This window comes from Heloderma suspectum, chromosome 2 (genome assembly GCF_057233095.1).
Source record: "Heloderma suspectum isolate Gila_16-S chromosome 2, 16-S_ref, whole genome shotgun sequence".
Taxonomy (NCBI): domain Eukaryota; kingdom Metazoa; phylum Chordata; class Lepidosauria; order Squamata; family Helodermatidae; genus Heloderma; species Heloderma suspectum.
In genome coordinates this window covers 309,821,944-309,840,938 of record NC_139459.1, presented here as the reverse complement: position 1 = coordinate 309,840,938, position 18,995 = coordinate 309,821,944, and the positions used below count along the sequence as shown (strand labels likewise).

Genomic DNA, 18,995 nt, shown 5'->3' with positions numbered 1-18,995 from the left:
GCTAGACAGGAAGCAACATAGGTTTACAGGAACATGAAGGAGAAGAGGCCAAGTGGGATGAGATAAAAAAGACTCTCTGGTTTCAGAGCTGCATGAAGGAGGATAAAAAATGTACAATATTTTTCCTAGGGCACCAAAATGCCTAAGGCTGGCCCTGGTTAATTTTTCACGTTTCTCTCTGTATTTTTTGTTCCTTGACAATGATAATGACAGTAACCTTTGATTTGGGTCCAGCTTTTTAAATAGGTCCAAAGCTTGATATATTCATTTTTAGCCTTTAGACTTATCTCTAATACAAAAGAAAATTATGTTAATAAATCTTTAGAATCTCTGTGATTTGAAGATGCTTGTTCAGATGAAGCCACCAGCCAGGCTTTGCCCCTTACCTACGACAGAGAGCAGAAGCAAGATACTGCAGATGACTATGGAAACTGTGATAGCTGTCTCACTTCCTCCAAGATGCAACATAGCAATAGTTTCATTGTATTTCCCAACTTGGATCTAAGAAAGAACAGGAAGGAGCTGTCACCAAATTATTTAATGAGAAGCTAGAAGCAATACAAAAATCAGGTTACAGGGGAGAGATGCTTGCAGAGACAAATGAACTTAACAAATTATATTGTTTCTGGCTCTACCATACTGAATGATACACAATGCTATAGTTGAATAGGAGGACATATTTTGATTAACATTGCCAGGTCTAGTTACCAGTTATCAGAATGTCTGTGCAAAGAATCCTTGCATACATTGGTAGAAAATGGAAACATCCACAGAAGTTGCTGGACTATACTACTAGTGCCGTGACCTCAGAGGAAGAATCTGATTCAGAGATAGAAGAATCTGATTTAGGGCCTAATCAAGGTATGTCAGGGTGCTGGGAATTCGTCTCTGCCTGGTTTTACAGAAGAATGCAGTCAGGGGAAGGCAGCTACTCCTTCTTAACTACAGCCAGAGGTAGCCTGGGCAAAAGTGCCTGAGTCGCTGCAGCTTGAGGATCATTCTTTGATAAGCAGCCAAGAGGCAGATTTGGCTGTGGAAAAGGCATGCCCAAGGCTCTCCTAGTCTATGTCAATGGCTGAAAAGGCAAGAGGAATGACACCCACTTAGTTTTCCCATGGGACTAGACTGACAAGTGAAGAATTCTAGTTGCCTCATCCCACCCCCACATGAAAGCAGGTGAGGGTAAAACAGGTTTGTTAGTACAACGTTGCTGGTTGTGCTCCCTTGCTTGGGCTACTCCTGAACCCTGAACTAATGCATACCTTGAATCCCATGCCTTTGGACCCTGTCTGGGAATATACTGCTGGACTTTGACCCTGTTTCTGGCTCCTATTTGAGTTATCTGAGTTTAATTGAACTTGGGCTCACTAAGAACTCTGACTCTTGTGGGGGTGACTGTGCTAGGGCCCTGCTGTAATGAAGGATTTAGCTGTTTCTTTAACACGGTTGTTGGTGTTTCGAGGGAGCTGGGCCCGACACTTGGGACTTAGCCCTGAAAACCTAGAGTTTATATTCCTGCTCAACAAGAGAATCACTGCAAGACCTGCAAGGCTTTCTCTGCCCATTATGCTTAATTTGAAAGCCATGGATGCAGTTTCAGGAGTCATACCCATGCCTGAAGATGAATATCTGAACTGTAATAACATATCTGTCCAAGAGAGACTAAGGCAGCCTTCCCCAACCTGGTGCCCTCCAGCTGTGTTGGACTACAACTCCCAGCATCTCCCAACCAGGAAGAGATGCTGGGAGTTGTATTCCAACACATCTGGAGGGCACCAGGTTGGGGAAGGCTGGATTAAGATATGACAGGGCAAAACTCTGGGAGAAGCTTCATATTTTGAGGTTCTCTCCAAGAGAGAAGATGCATGTTTATTGTAATTTTAACTTATAAACTGCTTTGAAAACCAGAATAATATTTGTTGCAAATAAAACAAAGTAAATAAATAAGTATGCTATGGTTCTGGTATCATACTTTCATACAACTTCAGATGTGATACAGCTCCCAAGAACAGACCCATGTCTTTTAAACATAAGAAGTAGCCCTCACAATCAGTTCTGAGTTTCTGCGCAGGTGAATTATTAATTAATTAAATTAATTAATTGCAGACCCAGTTGATTCATCTTTAAGATACAATTGTAGTGTTAACTTTCTCCCTTAGCAGCATACTTATGCATGACAACCTCCGTAATGCACAATAATATTTACTCACTAGATGTTCTGTAGCTTCATTCACATTTTACAGTTTTCGAGACATTTGATTTGTAACAGAAGGAGAAACATGTATACCAACTTCAACTATGAATACAGTAAAGTTTTTGTGAATTAATTAGGTAAGGGCTGAAGAGCATTCTGCACATTACAAATAACTAGTAAAGGTGGGTGTCAGGCTAGTGCCTATCACAGGGGTGCTGAACCTCTTTAAGCCCAAGGGCCAAATTCCATTTTGGAGAAGATCAGGCTTGGCCTCAGGGCCAGAACAGTACTCAGTCTAGAAGCATCTTTTTTGCTTAGCTGGCTTTTATGGATGCTGCAAAGAAACATTTTTCAAGGGCTAACAACTGCATGCATAACACATGCCATTTGGGATAAGCTTTGGCTATTGAGCGGTAATGAAATGAAATAAATAAATAAGAAATACATTTTTGAAAACTGGCAGGCTCTGGGGTCATACACCAGCTATATATTGTGACCTGCCAAATACTTGATAAATCACCCATGTTTATCAAGAGGGCTGCAATAAGTACCTAGTCTGGTGCATCTAGCCTGGGGTTTGACACACTAGTAAAGTGGCATAAATGTAACTGACAGTGCACTTTTCAGGAGATTGCAATTTACATGGTATTAGATATAACATTTTACTTGCAGTCTTTGAAGTGAGATCACAAATTCAGTCTACATTTAAAAAAAGGGCCATCCCTTCTTTTTTAAAAGTTCCCATTCACAATGGAATTTTCTCATTTTATAGTTTTCTTTAACAATGGATCTAAGTCCTGCTAGTTCTGCCTGTGTTTGTTCTGCTTTTGCAATGGAATTGCATGAATAAAGACCCAACAGCACAATAACACCCTTCTCTCAGATGTGGTACTGGAAGCATTAGTTTCTCCAGCTTGGGGATGTTCTTATCCCACATTTGTGAAATGCTGTGCTTCTGGGGAAGATTTGGCCACAGGCTTCTTAAGTCCCAATAGGCTCCTTCTCTGTCTGTGAAAACCACGTATTCAAGCCAATCTGATATTAATACATTTACTGGAAAAAAGAACTGCTGGGATTTGAGGACAGGAAAAGAGGAAAAGCTATAGGTTGTCAGGGCTTGGAGAGAATGGCTGGGTTCGCACAATCACAGAGCCACGGTGGCTTATTTTCCCGGCTGTGCTTGCTGGAGGATTTGTATAATTAATCTTGCCAGCACTGCTTGCCATGTTATGCAATCCTGGTGAGCGTAGCTTGTTGCTGTAATTAACAAGTCACCCAGAACCCATGGGCTGTTTTAGAGTCCTGGGTGGCTTGTTAACCATGGCAACAAGCCACCCTTGCTGGGTTCACATGGAATGGCAAGCTGTGCCAGAAAGGGTAATTATGCAAATCCACCTGGCATGCACGGCAGGGGAAATAAGCCACCATGGCTTATTTTCCCCTCCATGATTATGCAAACAGCCCCAATGTCTCCACCTGTCTCAAAGCATGAACAGCGTTAAACTGACACCTAAGAAGCCAAGGCTTCACAGAAAGTAAAAGAAGCTATAAAGAAGGGAGTATAATTAGTGACACAATCAAGGAAAAAGCAGTAAAATATAAAATGGCAAATGCAAACCATCACACTGAAGAAAGTTTGCACAGAAGAGCAAACCTGCCCTGCATGAGAGATCAACACCTGGGATCCTGCCTTTTTGATGGCTACACAGTGACTTCCATCAAACAGATGGAGGGCAAGGAAAGGAGCACTAGGCTGGGGAAAACATACTGAGGGTCAAACTACATATGATGCTAAATGCAACATTAGGATCTTTGTCAGATATTTTTTAATGTATTAATACAACAGCCCCCCCCCCCCGATTTTCATTGGGACTATAATACATGGGGAGGAGAGGTTTAAGCCTTCCCTCCAAAGCCATACTCTCAATTAAAATCTGTCTTCCCCACCCCCATGTCTATCATGGGAGCTTTTTTCTAAACTTCACAGCCATATAGGGGGAGCAGAGGGGGGATTTTAACTGTGGTGGATGGACAAATGCTTAAACTTCTCCTACCCACATACTGTGGTCCTGATAAAAATTGGGGTGGGGGCACCTGTTATTAAATAAATTAAACAAGCTGACAAAATTCGTAATGAAGATTCAGCATCACCTGAGAAGGCAGCCCTGTGAACTGAATTTTTGGATGCAGGACTGATTAAAATTTCCCAGTGCTGCCCCTCTCCAGTATACCTCTCTTGATTATAATACAACTCCTCACATCTCCTTTGCCCTCAGCTCCTGTGCTGAGAGCAGTAGCAAGAATGCCAGGTCACAACAAACTACTGAGAATTACCCTACTGAGTATACAAGGGTGAAGGAAGACAAAGCATTTTAAAGGAAAGGATTAGATGATAGACAAGACCTGCAATTCAACACTGTGTTACTGCCACTTGGGAAAATGACATATTCTATACCAAACTTTATTTTTATTTAATTTATCCTCAGCAGAACCAGTTACTTCTTAATTGGCCATGATCCCACCAGGCTGTCATTAATGGGTTTCAGTTACTCATAGCCTCAAGGGCAATCCCTGCCTTTCTTCATTCTATCGCTCTCTGCCTCTTGCCAAGGTTCTGTCACACTTTAGCATTACATTTTAGAGTGGCAAAGAAACAGAACACAAGATAAAGTAAATGGGTTTCTGTCTGGGTCACAGTTCAGAAGAAGCTAAACATGCTCTTCACCCAAAGTAACGAGATCACAAGGGAGCACGACAGTGGTGGTCCTGAGTGCACGCCTTCAGCTTCTCCCATATAAAGGAATTGTAGTAATTGATTCTTATGGGGAAAAGGAGACAATGTTGCACCACAGGAAAAACCTCCAGCTGTATTCCCAACTGCAACCCACTTGCATCCTTCCATATCCATCTATTTATGAGCTGCTCTTTAGTTTAAAAACCATTGTGGCAACATACATAATAATAAAAACAGTACATTATAATAACAAAGACTAAAAACAGAACATTTAAAAATAAGAATATTTATTGTTTGCTGCCTTGAGTGCCAGTCTTTGGTTGAAAGCTGGTATCTAAATAAAATCAATAAACAAACAGCAGAAAAATGAACACAATAAAAACCAGCAATACCAGTACATCATCAGCCATGTTAAAACCAAGTTGATTCCTTGCTGGAACGCCTGGGCAAATAAGAAATGGCAAAATGCAACACTGTGCAAGTGAATCAATGGGACTTTTCCCTCCTACTCCCTTCCCACTGTAGCCCTGTGCTCCCCATCTGCTCTGGTGAGTTCCCCAACCCTTCAGGACAGATTCTGGGGATGCTGGGGTCTCAGGGAAAGGAGAGTAGGAGAAAGGCCAAATGAGCAAGTGGAACTGTGCTTGCATGATGTTGGATTTCACCACTGGTGGGAGGAATTAATTGGATACCACCCATTGTCTTTGCCTGATGCTAGAAGGACATTAAATTTGGTGCCAGATGAGTCTTCTAGTGGAGAAAGTTTCAGATACAGGGTGTCATAACTGAGAAAGCCCCTTTGCCAGCCACATAATCTCAGAAGCTTGGAGTACATGGAGAAAAACATCTGATGAAAAGAAGTTTATGTGGGAGAAGGAGGTCCTATAGCTAGCAGAGCCCCAAACCATCCAGGGCTTTAATAAGCAACAGCACTTTGAACAGTGGCATTGAAGGACTGGCAAGATGTGTACCATTCATCAGGTCCCAGTTGTCAGCCTGCCAGCTATATGTTGGACTAACTGAAGTTTCCAAGAAGTCTTGGAAGTCAATGGTAGCTCGAAGAAGTCAATTGCTCCCTCAACCCACAACAGTGTCCCCCAAGTATGCTTTTACTTTATCCTAGGTAGGTGAATTGCTGACATTGGCCTGGTTTGCATGTAATGACCACCCAGAGTATGGGTTGAATATGGGTTGTTGTTGAATTGTGGATTGTTGTTATATTCGAACCCTGAACTATGATTTAACTATGAGCTGATACCCACAAACAACCCAGCAACAGAACCCATGGTTTGTTGTTTGGTTGCAAACTCTGGCTTGTTCGTGTTTAACAATCCATAGTTAAACAATAGTACACAGTTTATTTATTTATTTATTTCATTTCTATACCGCCCAATAGCCGAAGCTCTCTACAGTTTGCATGCAACGACAACCCACGATTCAACAACAACACATAACAACCTTCAAGTTATCTGAGGATTGTTTCCTCCTCAAACAAGCCACGCTGCCCAGGTTCAGATGACATGACATGCCATGCCTGGAAAGATAATTAGTCAATGGCACCCACCACCACGACTTGTTTAAGCCACAGTGATTGTGCAAACTGGGCCAGTGTCTTTACTGATAATAACAAAGAGTCTTGTGGAAACTTAAAGGCTAACAGATTTATAATGGCATAAACTTCCATGCCATATTATGTAGAATATCATATTATTGCTTGAATTCCTGGACACTGTGTTGTAAGCCAAATTCCATGATGTCACAAGAATGCATGAGGGTTACAAAGCAGATTAAATACATGCTGGTAAATGCTTCCAGGCTTCTAGTACTTACCGTAACAGGGAGCTGTCTTTCGGAGGTGCTCAGAGATTCATTGACTGAGCAGTGAATGACTTTGTCTGAAACAATTTGGATCTCACAGGAAATTAGGCCAATTTTAACTTCATACTCATTGCTTTCTAGGCCAAGGTTGTCAGGCTCTTTCTAATTATGAAAAACAAAACAAGAACAAAGTGATTGTGTCAGCAAATAAATGTTGGTCATCCCACACTGGCCACTTCTTGAAAGCCCCAGTTAACTCCAACTTCAACATTTCTGAAATAATAGTCTTCACTTGATAGCTCTCTGCTGGAATTTCTCACTTCTCTAAGGAACTGCAGGAAATACAGCACCCTCTTCCCGTACCCTGTTTTTTCTATTTTGGATGGGATGGAGATGCAGATAAAAACAGGAACTGTTTTCTAGTTCCTTCTCGACTTCCAGAATGGAAAACATCAGAGCCAAAAAGCCTTAAAGGCTGGGAACAATGCTTTTGATCTTTCCCTGATGTTGCACATTAAATGATATCTGATTAAAAATAACCGTAAGCCTGCACAGAAACTGGTGAGAAAGAAAAAGAAGGTAGATGGTGCTTAGATTGCCTGATGAGTGCACTGGACAATGCATTTGAACTGCATAAACGCCTTCAGCTAGCATTAAATTCTACGTTGTCTAGATTTCCTTGTTTATTTAACAGGAGCTGTCAGAATGATGGAAGGTTTTTCTGAGTAAGAATGATTTTTCAATCACCATTCCACCCTCCAAGTGTTCGTTTGTCTATTATCTGCGATGTCCTTGTATTCTTGGATTTCTCAAAGGCTTGTGTGGGCAGTTGTTAGGGAAGGCACAAAATCTTCCTTGACTCCCTGTGTCTAAAGGTTTGCCTGTCTTTATTGAGACATGAGCCAGGTACTCTTTCTCACACTCAGCTCTTAATCAATGTGTTATTAGAGGTGGCATTTTGCCTCTTGAACTGTTACAGTGGTTGAAATGTTGGGAGGTCCTATTCCAGACTAGGTCTGCCTCCTCCTCAGAATCCCTATCTTGGAGACTTAAAAGGATTTCACAAATAAGCACTGCTCTGCGCTCTCTCACTTTTTTTTTTTAACTGATCTGTCTGCCACAAAGACCAAGCTAAGAGCAAACAGGGTAAGCATAGCAGTCCATCTTCATTTTGTTTGAGAGTGGTTTTGGATATGATGTGAACATGCATGGAGTAAGAAGTTCAAGTGTCCTCTCCATCTCCCCTGCTTGGAAGATATGCAACCTGTTCCCAAGCCAACAGCCTCTGCATCTTTCAGGTAGACATGAAAGTTCTATATTGGATATGATGGGGATGCAGGGGAACAGAAGTGAGGGGCATTTGCTTTCCATTTCAGCATCATATCAATTATGCTTAGGGAGATGCAAATAGTATTGGTTTTTTTATTTAGGGAGGTTTTATTTAGGGAGGTTCACTGTAACAAGATTTGAAAAACCTTATCCCGTTATAATTACTTTTCACCACCACCATCATCACCACCAACTCAGTCTACCAATATGCCCTCAATGTCCACTGGAAACTTCTAAATAAAAAGATAACTTGATCCTATGGAAAACACCAACATTTAAGGAATCAGTATACCTCGTATGTACCACATTCTTACATGTATGACTAGTGTCAAGGGTTCTCCGGGATGATGCTTGATCCACTTCTCCTTTTTGGCTGTGAAGAACTGGGGGTCCATGTAGTATTCCAAGTGAAACATGCTAATATGTACAGCCTCCTCAGGGTGTTCAATGGGGGATAGGCTGTCATCAGTATACAGGCGCCCATTGATGTAGAAATCCACTGATGCTGGCTTGCTCCCAGTGAGGTTGGAGGCAGCTGGAGAGGGGCAGGTAATCACAGTGTTGGAGTGAACCTTACAGTTCTGAAAGCAGGAGAAAGTATGTGCATCAAATACAGATAAACTTAAATCATATCAATGTATAAAAAAGGTTGCAAAAAGTCAACAACAATTTGAATATTCGTGTTGGTCAAAACAGAGCTAGATACTTTCACCAGAGTTTCACACCAACAAAAAAAAGCTTCAGTGAAACTGAGCCCTGTTGCCGACGGGATGTAATAGAGGTTAGGCAAACATTAGTAGCTACTAATGTATTGAATAGTGACTCAAGCATTCAAAACGCTTGTTGATTGGAAAGTTTAAATGACAAACCAACTCAATTTTGCAAACTTTAGCTGCATCTCTTTGATCATCATGCATCATAATAAAAAAATGGAATTTTGCCAAAAGAAAATGGTCAAAAACCCTAATCGTGAAAATGTTACACAAAGACATTCACTAGAAAAAAATATTTCATTTTCAAACAGAAAATGATAGCTAGAATGGTCTAAAACAGGACAGTGCAACCAAAGTTGGGTGTAGGGATGGATGACCCCAACCAGCCCTCCACAGGCTGAATTATGGCAGATGTCAAAAGGCCATGCCTCCTAATGTCATTTGGTCCCTGGCAGGCATCCGCTGGGAACTGGATTTTCCTGCCCTGTGCCTTCTCCCACTGGGGAAAGGATGTGAGGCAGGTGAAGCTGCCTGACTGAGCCAGGGCTGGAGGCATGCTCTTTCAGCTACTGGCTCAGTTAGGCAGAACTTGAGGAAGCCACTACATGGGAGCTGGCAGTTTGAGAAACACTCCTCTAGCTCCTGGCTCAGTCTTGGACACTCTGTCTGCATGACAGCTTCCCCAGTGGGGAAGGTAACACAGGGACTAATTCCCCACCTGCCCACAACCCCTGCTGCAATTTCTGATCACAGATGGGAGATGATAAGAGGGATTCCTCCAGGGGGTGAACCTTGGAGACCTTGGAGACCTGGAAGAAACCCTGGAGCAGTCCTGGAAGGCTCCACAGGCAGGATGGGCAACCTCTGTGGGTGGGATTAGGCCTGTAGGCCAGAGGCCACAAAGTCCAATGACAGGTCTCCCACAACTTGTTTAACAAAATCTAAATCACAGGATGCCACTAGGGAGAGAGCAAGTGCACCCCAGGAACGCCTGCCCTCCCCAGACCATTAACTAGTTGGACACCAGTGTGATGTAGTGGCTAGAGTGCTGGACCTAGACTGGCACTCCCTGTTAAGCCATGAAACTCACTGCATGACCTTAGGCCATGCACACTCAACATAACCTACCTCACAGGATTGTTGTGAGGATAATGGGGCAGGGGAGAGAATGTATGCTACCCCAACTTCCTTGGAGGAAGGACAGGACAGAAATTGACCAGAGGGAAAATACCTACATGATTTTACATATGGCAGTAATCAGACTCTGAGATTAAGGAAGCATGATTGGAATGGTAATAGTTCCAGTAAGAGTAATTTTAGGAATTGGGGGTGGGGGTGGGGGAAGACTTTCCCAAAGGCCACAAACTGAAATTATTAATAAATAAATAAAGTTGCAACTCTTTGTAATTAACACATTTCACAAACAGGAAAATAAACAGATACCAGATTGATGCGAAAGTTGACAATGGCTGTGAATCCTGCACCTCATCAATAGTACTTAAGACCAATTGAAACATTACCTGATGTCATTACATCCTGTCCAAATCCTGGGACAACAGTGGCATGGGAAGTAACCCTAGCATCCTAACTACTCTAGCTTTCTACAGACATTACCAGAATGGGATGTCTGAGATCCATGTGGAAGCAGTTCCCATACCATTCAATTGACATTTGAACTGAACCTAAAGTGTACATAATTGCCTGCAGGATTGGAGCTTACATTAGGAGCTTTAACATTTGCTGAATGCATATTATTTCCAAAACCTATATCCTCTATTTTGTCCTCCATTCTATTTGACTTTATATTTCTACCAATTTCACACTCATACTACATTGATGAAGACTTACTGTTTGCTCTTTCCCAATAGTGTGAACAACCATGGACACATTCTGAGCCATCAAAAATCCATATCCTTCTACCGTGATGATTCTGCCTCCACTTTTAAACAAAAATAATAAATAGACAAGTAAGGGGTTAGGTGAGGAATGGGGCATCTGTCACTAATAATGGATACAAAATGAACCAACAGAAAATAGCTGCTTTCTTGTACTGAATGCTATCTGTTGTCCCATCAACTCTAGTATCAGTCACCACCATAACTAGCAGTCATTCTCAGGAATCTCAGGCACAGCCATCTTTTCAAGTTTTACTTTAATTGGAGTGGCAGAGGCTGAATCTACTGAATCTGAAACCCTCACATATGAAAGGCAGGCAGACGATCACTGAAGGATGCTTCATACATTATATTTTCAGTATGCACCAATTTCGTATACTACAAAGATTTATTATTTGGTATGGCATGAGTATAGAAATGTTTTCCCAGTGTAATGTATGTAATGTATAAAGTAGCCCTGAGCTGCATCCCAGATTGGTGTCCACCGAAATGCTACAGAGTTAGGGCTACTCCATACATTATCCAGCACTAAATGCATAGATATGCATGTGTGTGTGGCGGAAAGTCTTAGCCAATCTGGGTTTCTGAGTGCAAGTCACTTTCTATCATACATGTGACAGAAAGTATATATTTGCTGTATATGTGCATGTTATCGTTTTATATGTATGTACAAAACATATTTTAACACGTATGGATAAAACAAAATGTACAGTAGGCAAACCTTATTATACACATATTTCTGTAGATATAAAATATCTACTTAGACACTGTGCAGGAAAAAAACTTTTTTTGTATATTGATGGGCATGAAAGCCTTACTCTGCTACTTCAAGTTTCTCCGATTTGTCACACAAGCCTTCCTAAGGCAAAATATAAACTACCTGTTCTAGTCTTCCCAAATGAAAAGGGCACATTGACTCAGAATTCTTTTGTAGGTATGGTCTCCAGAAAAGGAAGGAAGGAAGGAAGGAAGGAAGGAAGGAAGGAAGAAATCTATGAAAAATGGAACTCTCAATTAAAGTAAATGGATGTGTATACTGCATTGACTGAAAAGGGGAGCATTCAGCATACTGGCCCAATCAAAGCACCCACAAGACTGAGCACCATGTGGGAGAAGTAATCAGAGAGAATCTTGTTGTTCCCCTAGCAGCTGCTTACAGGCAGCTTTGAAAACCCTGGCTCACAATATGAAAGCCCTAGTCTAAGGTTCAAACTCCTTGTTTCAGAGAGACACATGGATGTTGCTGACCTGCACCTACCTGGTAATGTGTAACTGGGGAAAAAAGCAAAAGGAAGGTAGAGGAGATGGCATTACATTAGTGTTACCCACCCACTCCCATGGCTTGTCTTCAAAGGGAAACATTAAATGAGATTTACATCACATGTTACTTTTTTAATTACAAGTAACCAGAAGATGGGGGTGGGGGGAGAGGAGGTTGGTAGTGTCCATGTGTCTCTCTGTAATGTAAAGTTCGGACCTAAGATGAAGACTCACATTTCATCAGCTTGCATGAAATGACTTCAAAATCACAATTTACTTGAGGGACCCAGCAAGCTAAAAATTAACAGATAACTACTTCACCTATAAGCTTATATTATTATTATTATTATTATTATTATTATTATTATTATTATTATTATTATATTACATTTCTATACTGCCCAATTAATGGCAGAAAGCGAAGAGGATCTAAAGAGCTTCTTGTTGAGGGTGAAAGAGGAGAGTGCAAAAGCTGGTTTGAAACTCAACACTAAAAAAACTAAGATTATGGCATCTGGCCCCATCACTTCCTGGCATATAGAAGGGGAAGAAATGGAAGCAGTGACAGATTTTACTTTCTTGGGCTCCAAGATCACCGCAGACAGTGACTGCAGCCATGAAATTAAAAGGCTTTCTCCTTGGGAGGAAAGCTATGGCAAACCTAGACAGCATAGTAAGAAGCAGAGACATCACCTTGCCGACAAAGGTCCGTCTAATCAAAGCTATGGTTTTCCCAGTAGTAATGTATGGCTGTGAGAGCTGGACTATAAGGAAGGCTGAGCGCCGAAGAATTGATGCTTTCGAACTGTGGTGCTGGAGAAGACTCTTACGAGTCCCCTGGACTGCAAGGAGGTCAAATCAGTCCATCCTAAAGGAAATCAACCCTGAGTGCTCATTGGAAGGACAGATACTGAAGCTGAAGCTCAAATATTTTGGCCACCTAATGTGAAGAGAAAACTCTCTGGAAAAGACCCTGATGCTGGGAAAGACTGAGGGCAAAAGGAGAAGGGGACAACAGAGGATGAGATGGCTAGATAGCATCACCGATGCAATGAATATGAACTTGAGCACACTACGGGAGAGAGCGCAGGACAGGAAGGCCTGGCGTTCTATGGTCCATGGGGTCACGAAGAGTCGGACATGACTGAACGACTGAACAACAACAACAACAACTGCTCAATAGCCAAAGCTCTCTGGACAGTAGACACAGTAGATAAATGTAGACACAGCCTGAATATATCTTATTCCCTCCACTGCAAAGCAAAAATAAGCAGTTGCACTGAATCCTGGATCTTCTAAATACTTGTTATTAAACAATGAAAGGTTAGGGTAGGTTTCCCCACCCCCACTCCCCCATTCCCTGGACAAACTGCCTGAGGAATGCTAAATGTGGCACCGTCAATGTGAAATCAATTAAAGAAAATAATGAGATGACTCCAGCACATGTCACCAGTGCAGAGAGAAGGAAAGAGGAGTGGCTTGTCTCCAATGGTTACCAAAAACTACATCCAGACTTTAACCTGCCTGTGGCCTTTCATTACTTCAATCACTTCATGTTCTACTTGCTTTAATTATATTGCAGCATCAGGTAGCTCATCAGGGAATTCAAGAAGATAGTGATTTATTCCCCCTTGCTTCCAAAAGACACTCGAAACCAGAGTATTAACATACAGGGCTCTAATAAGCACAGCCTTTATGAGTCATTTAAGGCCCTTCTAAAGCCTCAGTATGCTGTGGTGATGCATATTCATAGGCTCTCTATGGCACTGTTTGGGGTATATGGCTTCCTTAAAGAATTTTCATTCCGAATGGTATTTGATCATTGTGGAAAAATTGTGATAGATCCATTATCCATCTGATGAAAAAAAAACCCTACAGCACCGTCATAAGGAGAAGCATCCCTACGGTGGCAAAATGGGATGTGCAGGGAGGTGCTCATGTGGAATCCTGCAGTATAAATTTGGTTGTCCTACAGTATCAGTGTGATTTACACACCATAGTAGAGGATAACATTTATTTCCATCTTAAACTTGATTTTTTTCTGCCTGGCTAAAGCTGTTACACTTTATAGTTGTCTCTATGCATTTTTGACACAGTTCTGTTCTTCCTAACAGTCATAAGACTAACAAACTTCACATCAAGCAATGAAAACTGAATGTGTTACCACTGCTGATTTGCAAAGGTTTTCCCCGTACACTGCAATTTTGTTCCAGTCTTTGTGATCATAAGGCACAGTTTCCACTAAGAGCACTGCATAAGATAAGGGCATGTAGCCTTGGTAGCAATATACACTTCCCGAGCAACTCGGGTTTTGGGTGCACTTGCTGATTTCTCAGATTTCTTTGTTCACATTGCATTGTTATACTTCAAGTCTGTACTAAGCAAGGAGACATTTCACGGAGAAATTGAAAAAGGAACAGGAGCCCCAAGGGTTTCAGGAAGAAAGGAAATCAAAAGCAACATGTTTTAAGAATGAATCTGTTGGCACTGCAGGTTCTTTTGAATACAAAATTGAAAAATGTATCAGCAGTCAGAGCCAGAAAAATAGCAGGATTCTTATGTGGACTTTGGCCTGAATTTCTACATCCTTTGAAGCACATAACACCAGTAATCCCCCCACCCATTATTAGTTTGAATTTAGTGATAGTAGCTGAAACTGACTTTACAGTGAACAAATGTTCTGCCTGGCCCATCAGCAATCTAGCTAGAAGCCTAGCCTCAGCACAATATCAGTCCTAACCTAGATCATCTTCTGCCACTTGCCTTTGTGGGACCAATCCTGCTAATCCAATCTTATTAGTCCTTCTAACATTTCTAGAAAGTTACACAGAGAAAGATATCTTACCTGATCTGACTCTTTTTAGGATTGATATCTGTTATACTTGGGTTTTTCTTGTACCTGAACTTGCTGTTATTACCAATGCAAGACTTATTTTCAAAGTGGACACAGACGTCTGCATAGTCAGTAAATTCCACACTTGGCATGGTACAAGTGATGGTAGTGTCAGTGCGACTATAAAGAAAAGACACAACAAATTGCTGAGTACAATGCAGGGATATGCATGATCTCTGTTGTCTACAGTGAGAATCCATGTTTTCATTTGAAGGTTCATAAATGACAGAAAATTATAAAATTATGAATGATGTGGTGAGAGCAGATAGACATTTATTGCCTCTCACATAATAACAGAACTCAGGATCACCCAAGGAAATTGACTGACAGTAAGTTCGGAGGCCTGTCTTCATGGGTGATTTGCCGCGGATTGGGACTGTTTGGAGGTCCTTTGCGCCACATGACCTCGTGGCCAGTCTTCAGCCACCCTGGAGTTTACCTGTGGGGAAGCCGCATTTTTGTGGCGTACTTTCACTCCATTTCCCCCCCTTTAATTCAGCTCTCCTGCGGTTCAGATGCTGTGTGCCCATTTCTCCACTTTAAATTCAGTATGATCAGACATTCTAGGGGTGTGTCTTTCACCTGGACATGACGTCAGTAGCCTAGGTAACTAGCCTGCCTTTCCAACTCATCAGAGCATTACAGCACTCATCTGTGCCTTCAGAATCACGCTGTACTTCCTTTTCACCAGTGGGAGTAACTAGCGTCCATTTCCCAACTTGTCCCCCTTGAGAGCCTTTTCTGATGCTTGTGTAACTTTGCTTCTCTGATGCTTGGGTTCCTTCGCTGCTTCTCTGCAAGGAGGGAAAGCACTGGCTGGAGCTGCCTCCCTCTGCTGCTGCTGCTGCTGCTGCATCTGCTGGCTGCCTCCTCCCCTGCATTTTTTAGTGTTCACTGTATTCCTGTATAGATACAGCAAAATACTGGGGCTGCAGGCTCCCGCTCCTAGCCACCTCCTCTCGCTAGATAGCTAGTACTTGAAACAGTGGGGCTCTGATTTTCTCAATAGGAAAAAGACGCTACAGATTCTCAATGACAGGAAAGCAGGCAGCAGAGGCTGCAGACTGAGAATGGGTGAAGTAGCTAGATCCCTGTATTTACTCCTTGGAAGTGCGCAGCTGGGGTTTTATGACTGAGCAACACAGGCTGCAGACTGTCAATGGGTGAAGTGGCTAGATCCCTGTATTTACTCCCTGGGAAAGGAGAAAGAACAATATTGTTTAGGAACCTGGAATGTCAGATCAATGAATCAAGGTAAGCTGGAGGTGGTCAAACATGAGATGGCAAGATTGAACATCGACATCTTGGGAATCAGCGAACTCAAATGGACAGGCATGGGCGAATTTAATTCAGGTGACCATCATATCTACTATTGTGGGCAAGAATCCCTTAGAGGAAATGGAGTAGCACTCATAGTCAACAAAAGGGTGGGAAAAGCAGTACTGGGGTACAATCTCAAAAACGATAGAATGATCTCAGTACGAATCCAAGGCAAACCATTCAACATCACAGTAATTCAAGTCTATGCCCCAACCACTGAGGCCGAAGAAGCTGAGGTTGATCGGTTCTATGAAGACCTACAACACCTTCTAGAACTAACACCAAAAAAAGATGTCCTCTTCATCATAGGGGATTGGAATGCTAAAGTAGGAAGTCAAGAAATCACCAGGATAACAGGCAGGCATGGCCTTGGTGTACAAAATGAAGCAGGACAAAAGCTAATAGAGTTTTGCCAAGAGAACATGCTGATCATAGCAAACACTCTTTTCCAACAGCACAAGAGGCGACTCTACACATGGACGTCACCAGATGGTCAATATCGAAATCAGATTGATTATGTCCTTTGCAGCCAAAGATGGAGAAGCTCCATACAGTCAGTAAAAACAAGACCTGGAGCTGACTGTGGCTCAGATCATGAGCTGCTTCTTGCAAAATTTCGGCTTAAATTGAAGAACGTCGGGAAAACCACTAAACCGTTCAGGTATGACCTAAATCATATCCCTGATGAATATACAGTGGAGGTGAGGAATAGATTTCAGGGATTAGACCTGATACACAGAGTGCCTGAGGAACTATGGACGGAGGTCCGTAACATTGTTCAGGAGGCAGCAACGAAATCCATCCCAAAGAAAAAGAAATGCAAGAAAGCTAAGTGGCTGTCTGATGAGGCTTTACAAGTAGCTGAGGAAAGAAGGGAAGCGAAAAGCAAGGGAGAAAGGGGAAGATATACCCAACTGAATGCAGAGTTCCAGAGAATAGCAAGGAGAGACAAGAAGGCCTTCTTAAATGAACAATGCAAAGAAATCGAGGAAAACAACAGAATGGGAAAGACTAGAGATCTCTTCAAGAAAATTGGAGATGTCAAGGGAACGTTTTGCGCAAAGACGGGCATGATAAAGGACAAAGAAGGCAGGGACCTAACAGAAGCAGATGAGATTAAGAAGAGGTGGCAAGAATACACAGAAGAACTATACAGGAAAGATCTGAATGTCCCTGATAGCCATGATAGTGCGCTCACTGAACTTGAGCCGGACATCCTCGAGAGTGAAGTCAAGTGGGCCTTAGGAAGCATTAGTAACAACAAAGCTAGCGGAGATGACAGTATTCCAGCCGAGCTATTTAAAATCCTAAAAGATGATGCTGTTAAAGTGCTGCATTCAATATGCCAACAAATCTGGAACACTCAACAGTGGCCACAAGACTGGAAAAGGTCAGTTTACATTCCAATTCCAAAGAAGGGCAATGCCAAAGAGTGTTCAAACTACCGCACAATTGCGCTCATTTCACATGCCAGCAAGGTGATGCTCAAAATCCTACAAGCTAGGCTTCAGCAGTATGCGAACCGAGAACTACCGGAAGTACAAGCTGGGTTTCGAAGAGGCAGAGGAACTAGAGATCAAATCGCCAACATTCGCTGCATCATGGAGAAAGCAAGAGAATTCCAGAAAAACGTCTATTTCTGCTTCATTGACTACGCTAAAGCCTTTGATTGTGTGGATCACAACAAACTGTGGCAAATTCTGAAAGTGATGGGAGTACCAGACCACCTTACCTGTCTCCTGAGAAACCTGTACGAGGGTCAAGAAGCAACAGTAAGAACCAGACATGGAACAACCGATTGGTTCAAAATTGGGAAAGGAGTACGACAAGACTGCATATTGTCACCCTGCTTATTTAACTTATATGCAGAGTACATCATGAGAAATGCCGGGTTGGATGAATCAGAGGTCGGAATTAAGATTGCTGGGAGAATTATCAACAACCTCCGATATGCAGACGATACCACCCTAATGGCAGAAAACGAAGAGGATCTAAAGAGCCTCTTGTTGAGGGTGAAAGAGGAGAGTGCAAAAGCTGGTTTGAAACTCAACATTAAAAAAACGAAGATCATGGCATCTGGCCCCATCACTTCCTGGCATATAGAAAGGGAAGAAATGGAAGCAGTGACAGATTTTACTTTCTTGGGCTCCAAGATCACCGCAGACGGTGACTGTAGCCATGAAATTAAAAGACGCTTGCTCCTTGGGAGGAAAGCTATGGCCAACCTAGACAGCATAGTAAGAAGCAGAGACATCACCTTGCCGACAAAGGTCCGTCTAATCAAAGCTATGGTTTTCCCAGTAGTAATGTATGGCTGTGAGAGCTGGACTATAAGGAAGGCTGAGCGCCGAAGAATTGATGCTTTCGAACTGTGGTGCTGGAGAAGACTCTTACGAGTCCCCTGGACTGCAAGGAGGTCAAATCAGTCCATCCTAAAGGAAATCAACCCTGAGTGCTCATTGGGAGGACAGATAATGAAGCTGAAGCTCCAATATTTTGGCCACCTAATGCGAAGAGAAAACTCCCTGGAAAAGACCCTGATGCTGGGAAAGACTGAAGGCCAAAGGAGAAGGGGACGGCAGAGGATGAGATGGCTAGATAGCATCACGGATGCAATGAATATGAACTTGAGCACGCTCTGGGAGAGAGTGCAGGACAGGAAGGCCTGGCGTGCTATGGTCCATGGGGTCACGAAGAGTCGGACACGACTGAACGACTGAACAAAGGAGAAAGATGGTGGGAGCGCTAATTCCTTGTCTGTTGGCTGGAATGGGGTGAAATTGCACTGGTGGGGTGCTCTCATGGGGAGTCTTCAGATGGCGTCAGGGATAATAACATG

General features: G+C 42.4%; 1 protein-coding gene across 1 annotated transcript in view; it reads right to left on the bottom strand.

Moving 5' to 3' along the window:
• PLXND1 (plexin D1) overlaps positions 1-18,995 on the bottom strand; it is a 237,682-nt gene that overhangs the window by 54,562 nt on the left and 164,125 nt on the right. Inside the window, exons 16-20 of the mRNA XM_084840269.1 lie at positions 14,789-14,956; positions 10,637-10,727; positions 8,390-8,656; positions 6,759-6,908; positions 387-501 (exon numbers count right to left, since the gene is read on the bottom strand). Coding sequence (XP_084696395.1) covers positions 387-501; positions 6,759-6,908; positions 8,390-8,656; positions 10,637-10,727; positions 14,789-14,956 — 791 coding nt within the window. The remainder of the gene's footprint in view (positions 1-386; positions 502-6,758; positions 6,909-8,389; positions 8,657-10,636; positions 10,728-14,788; positions 14,957-18,995) is intronic.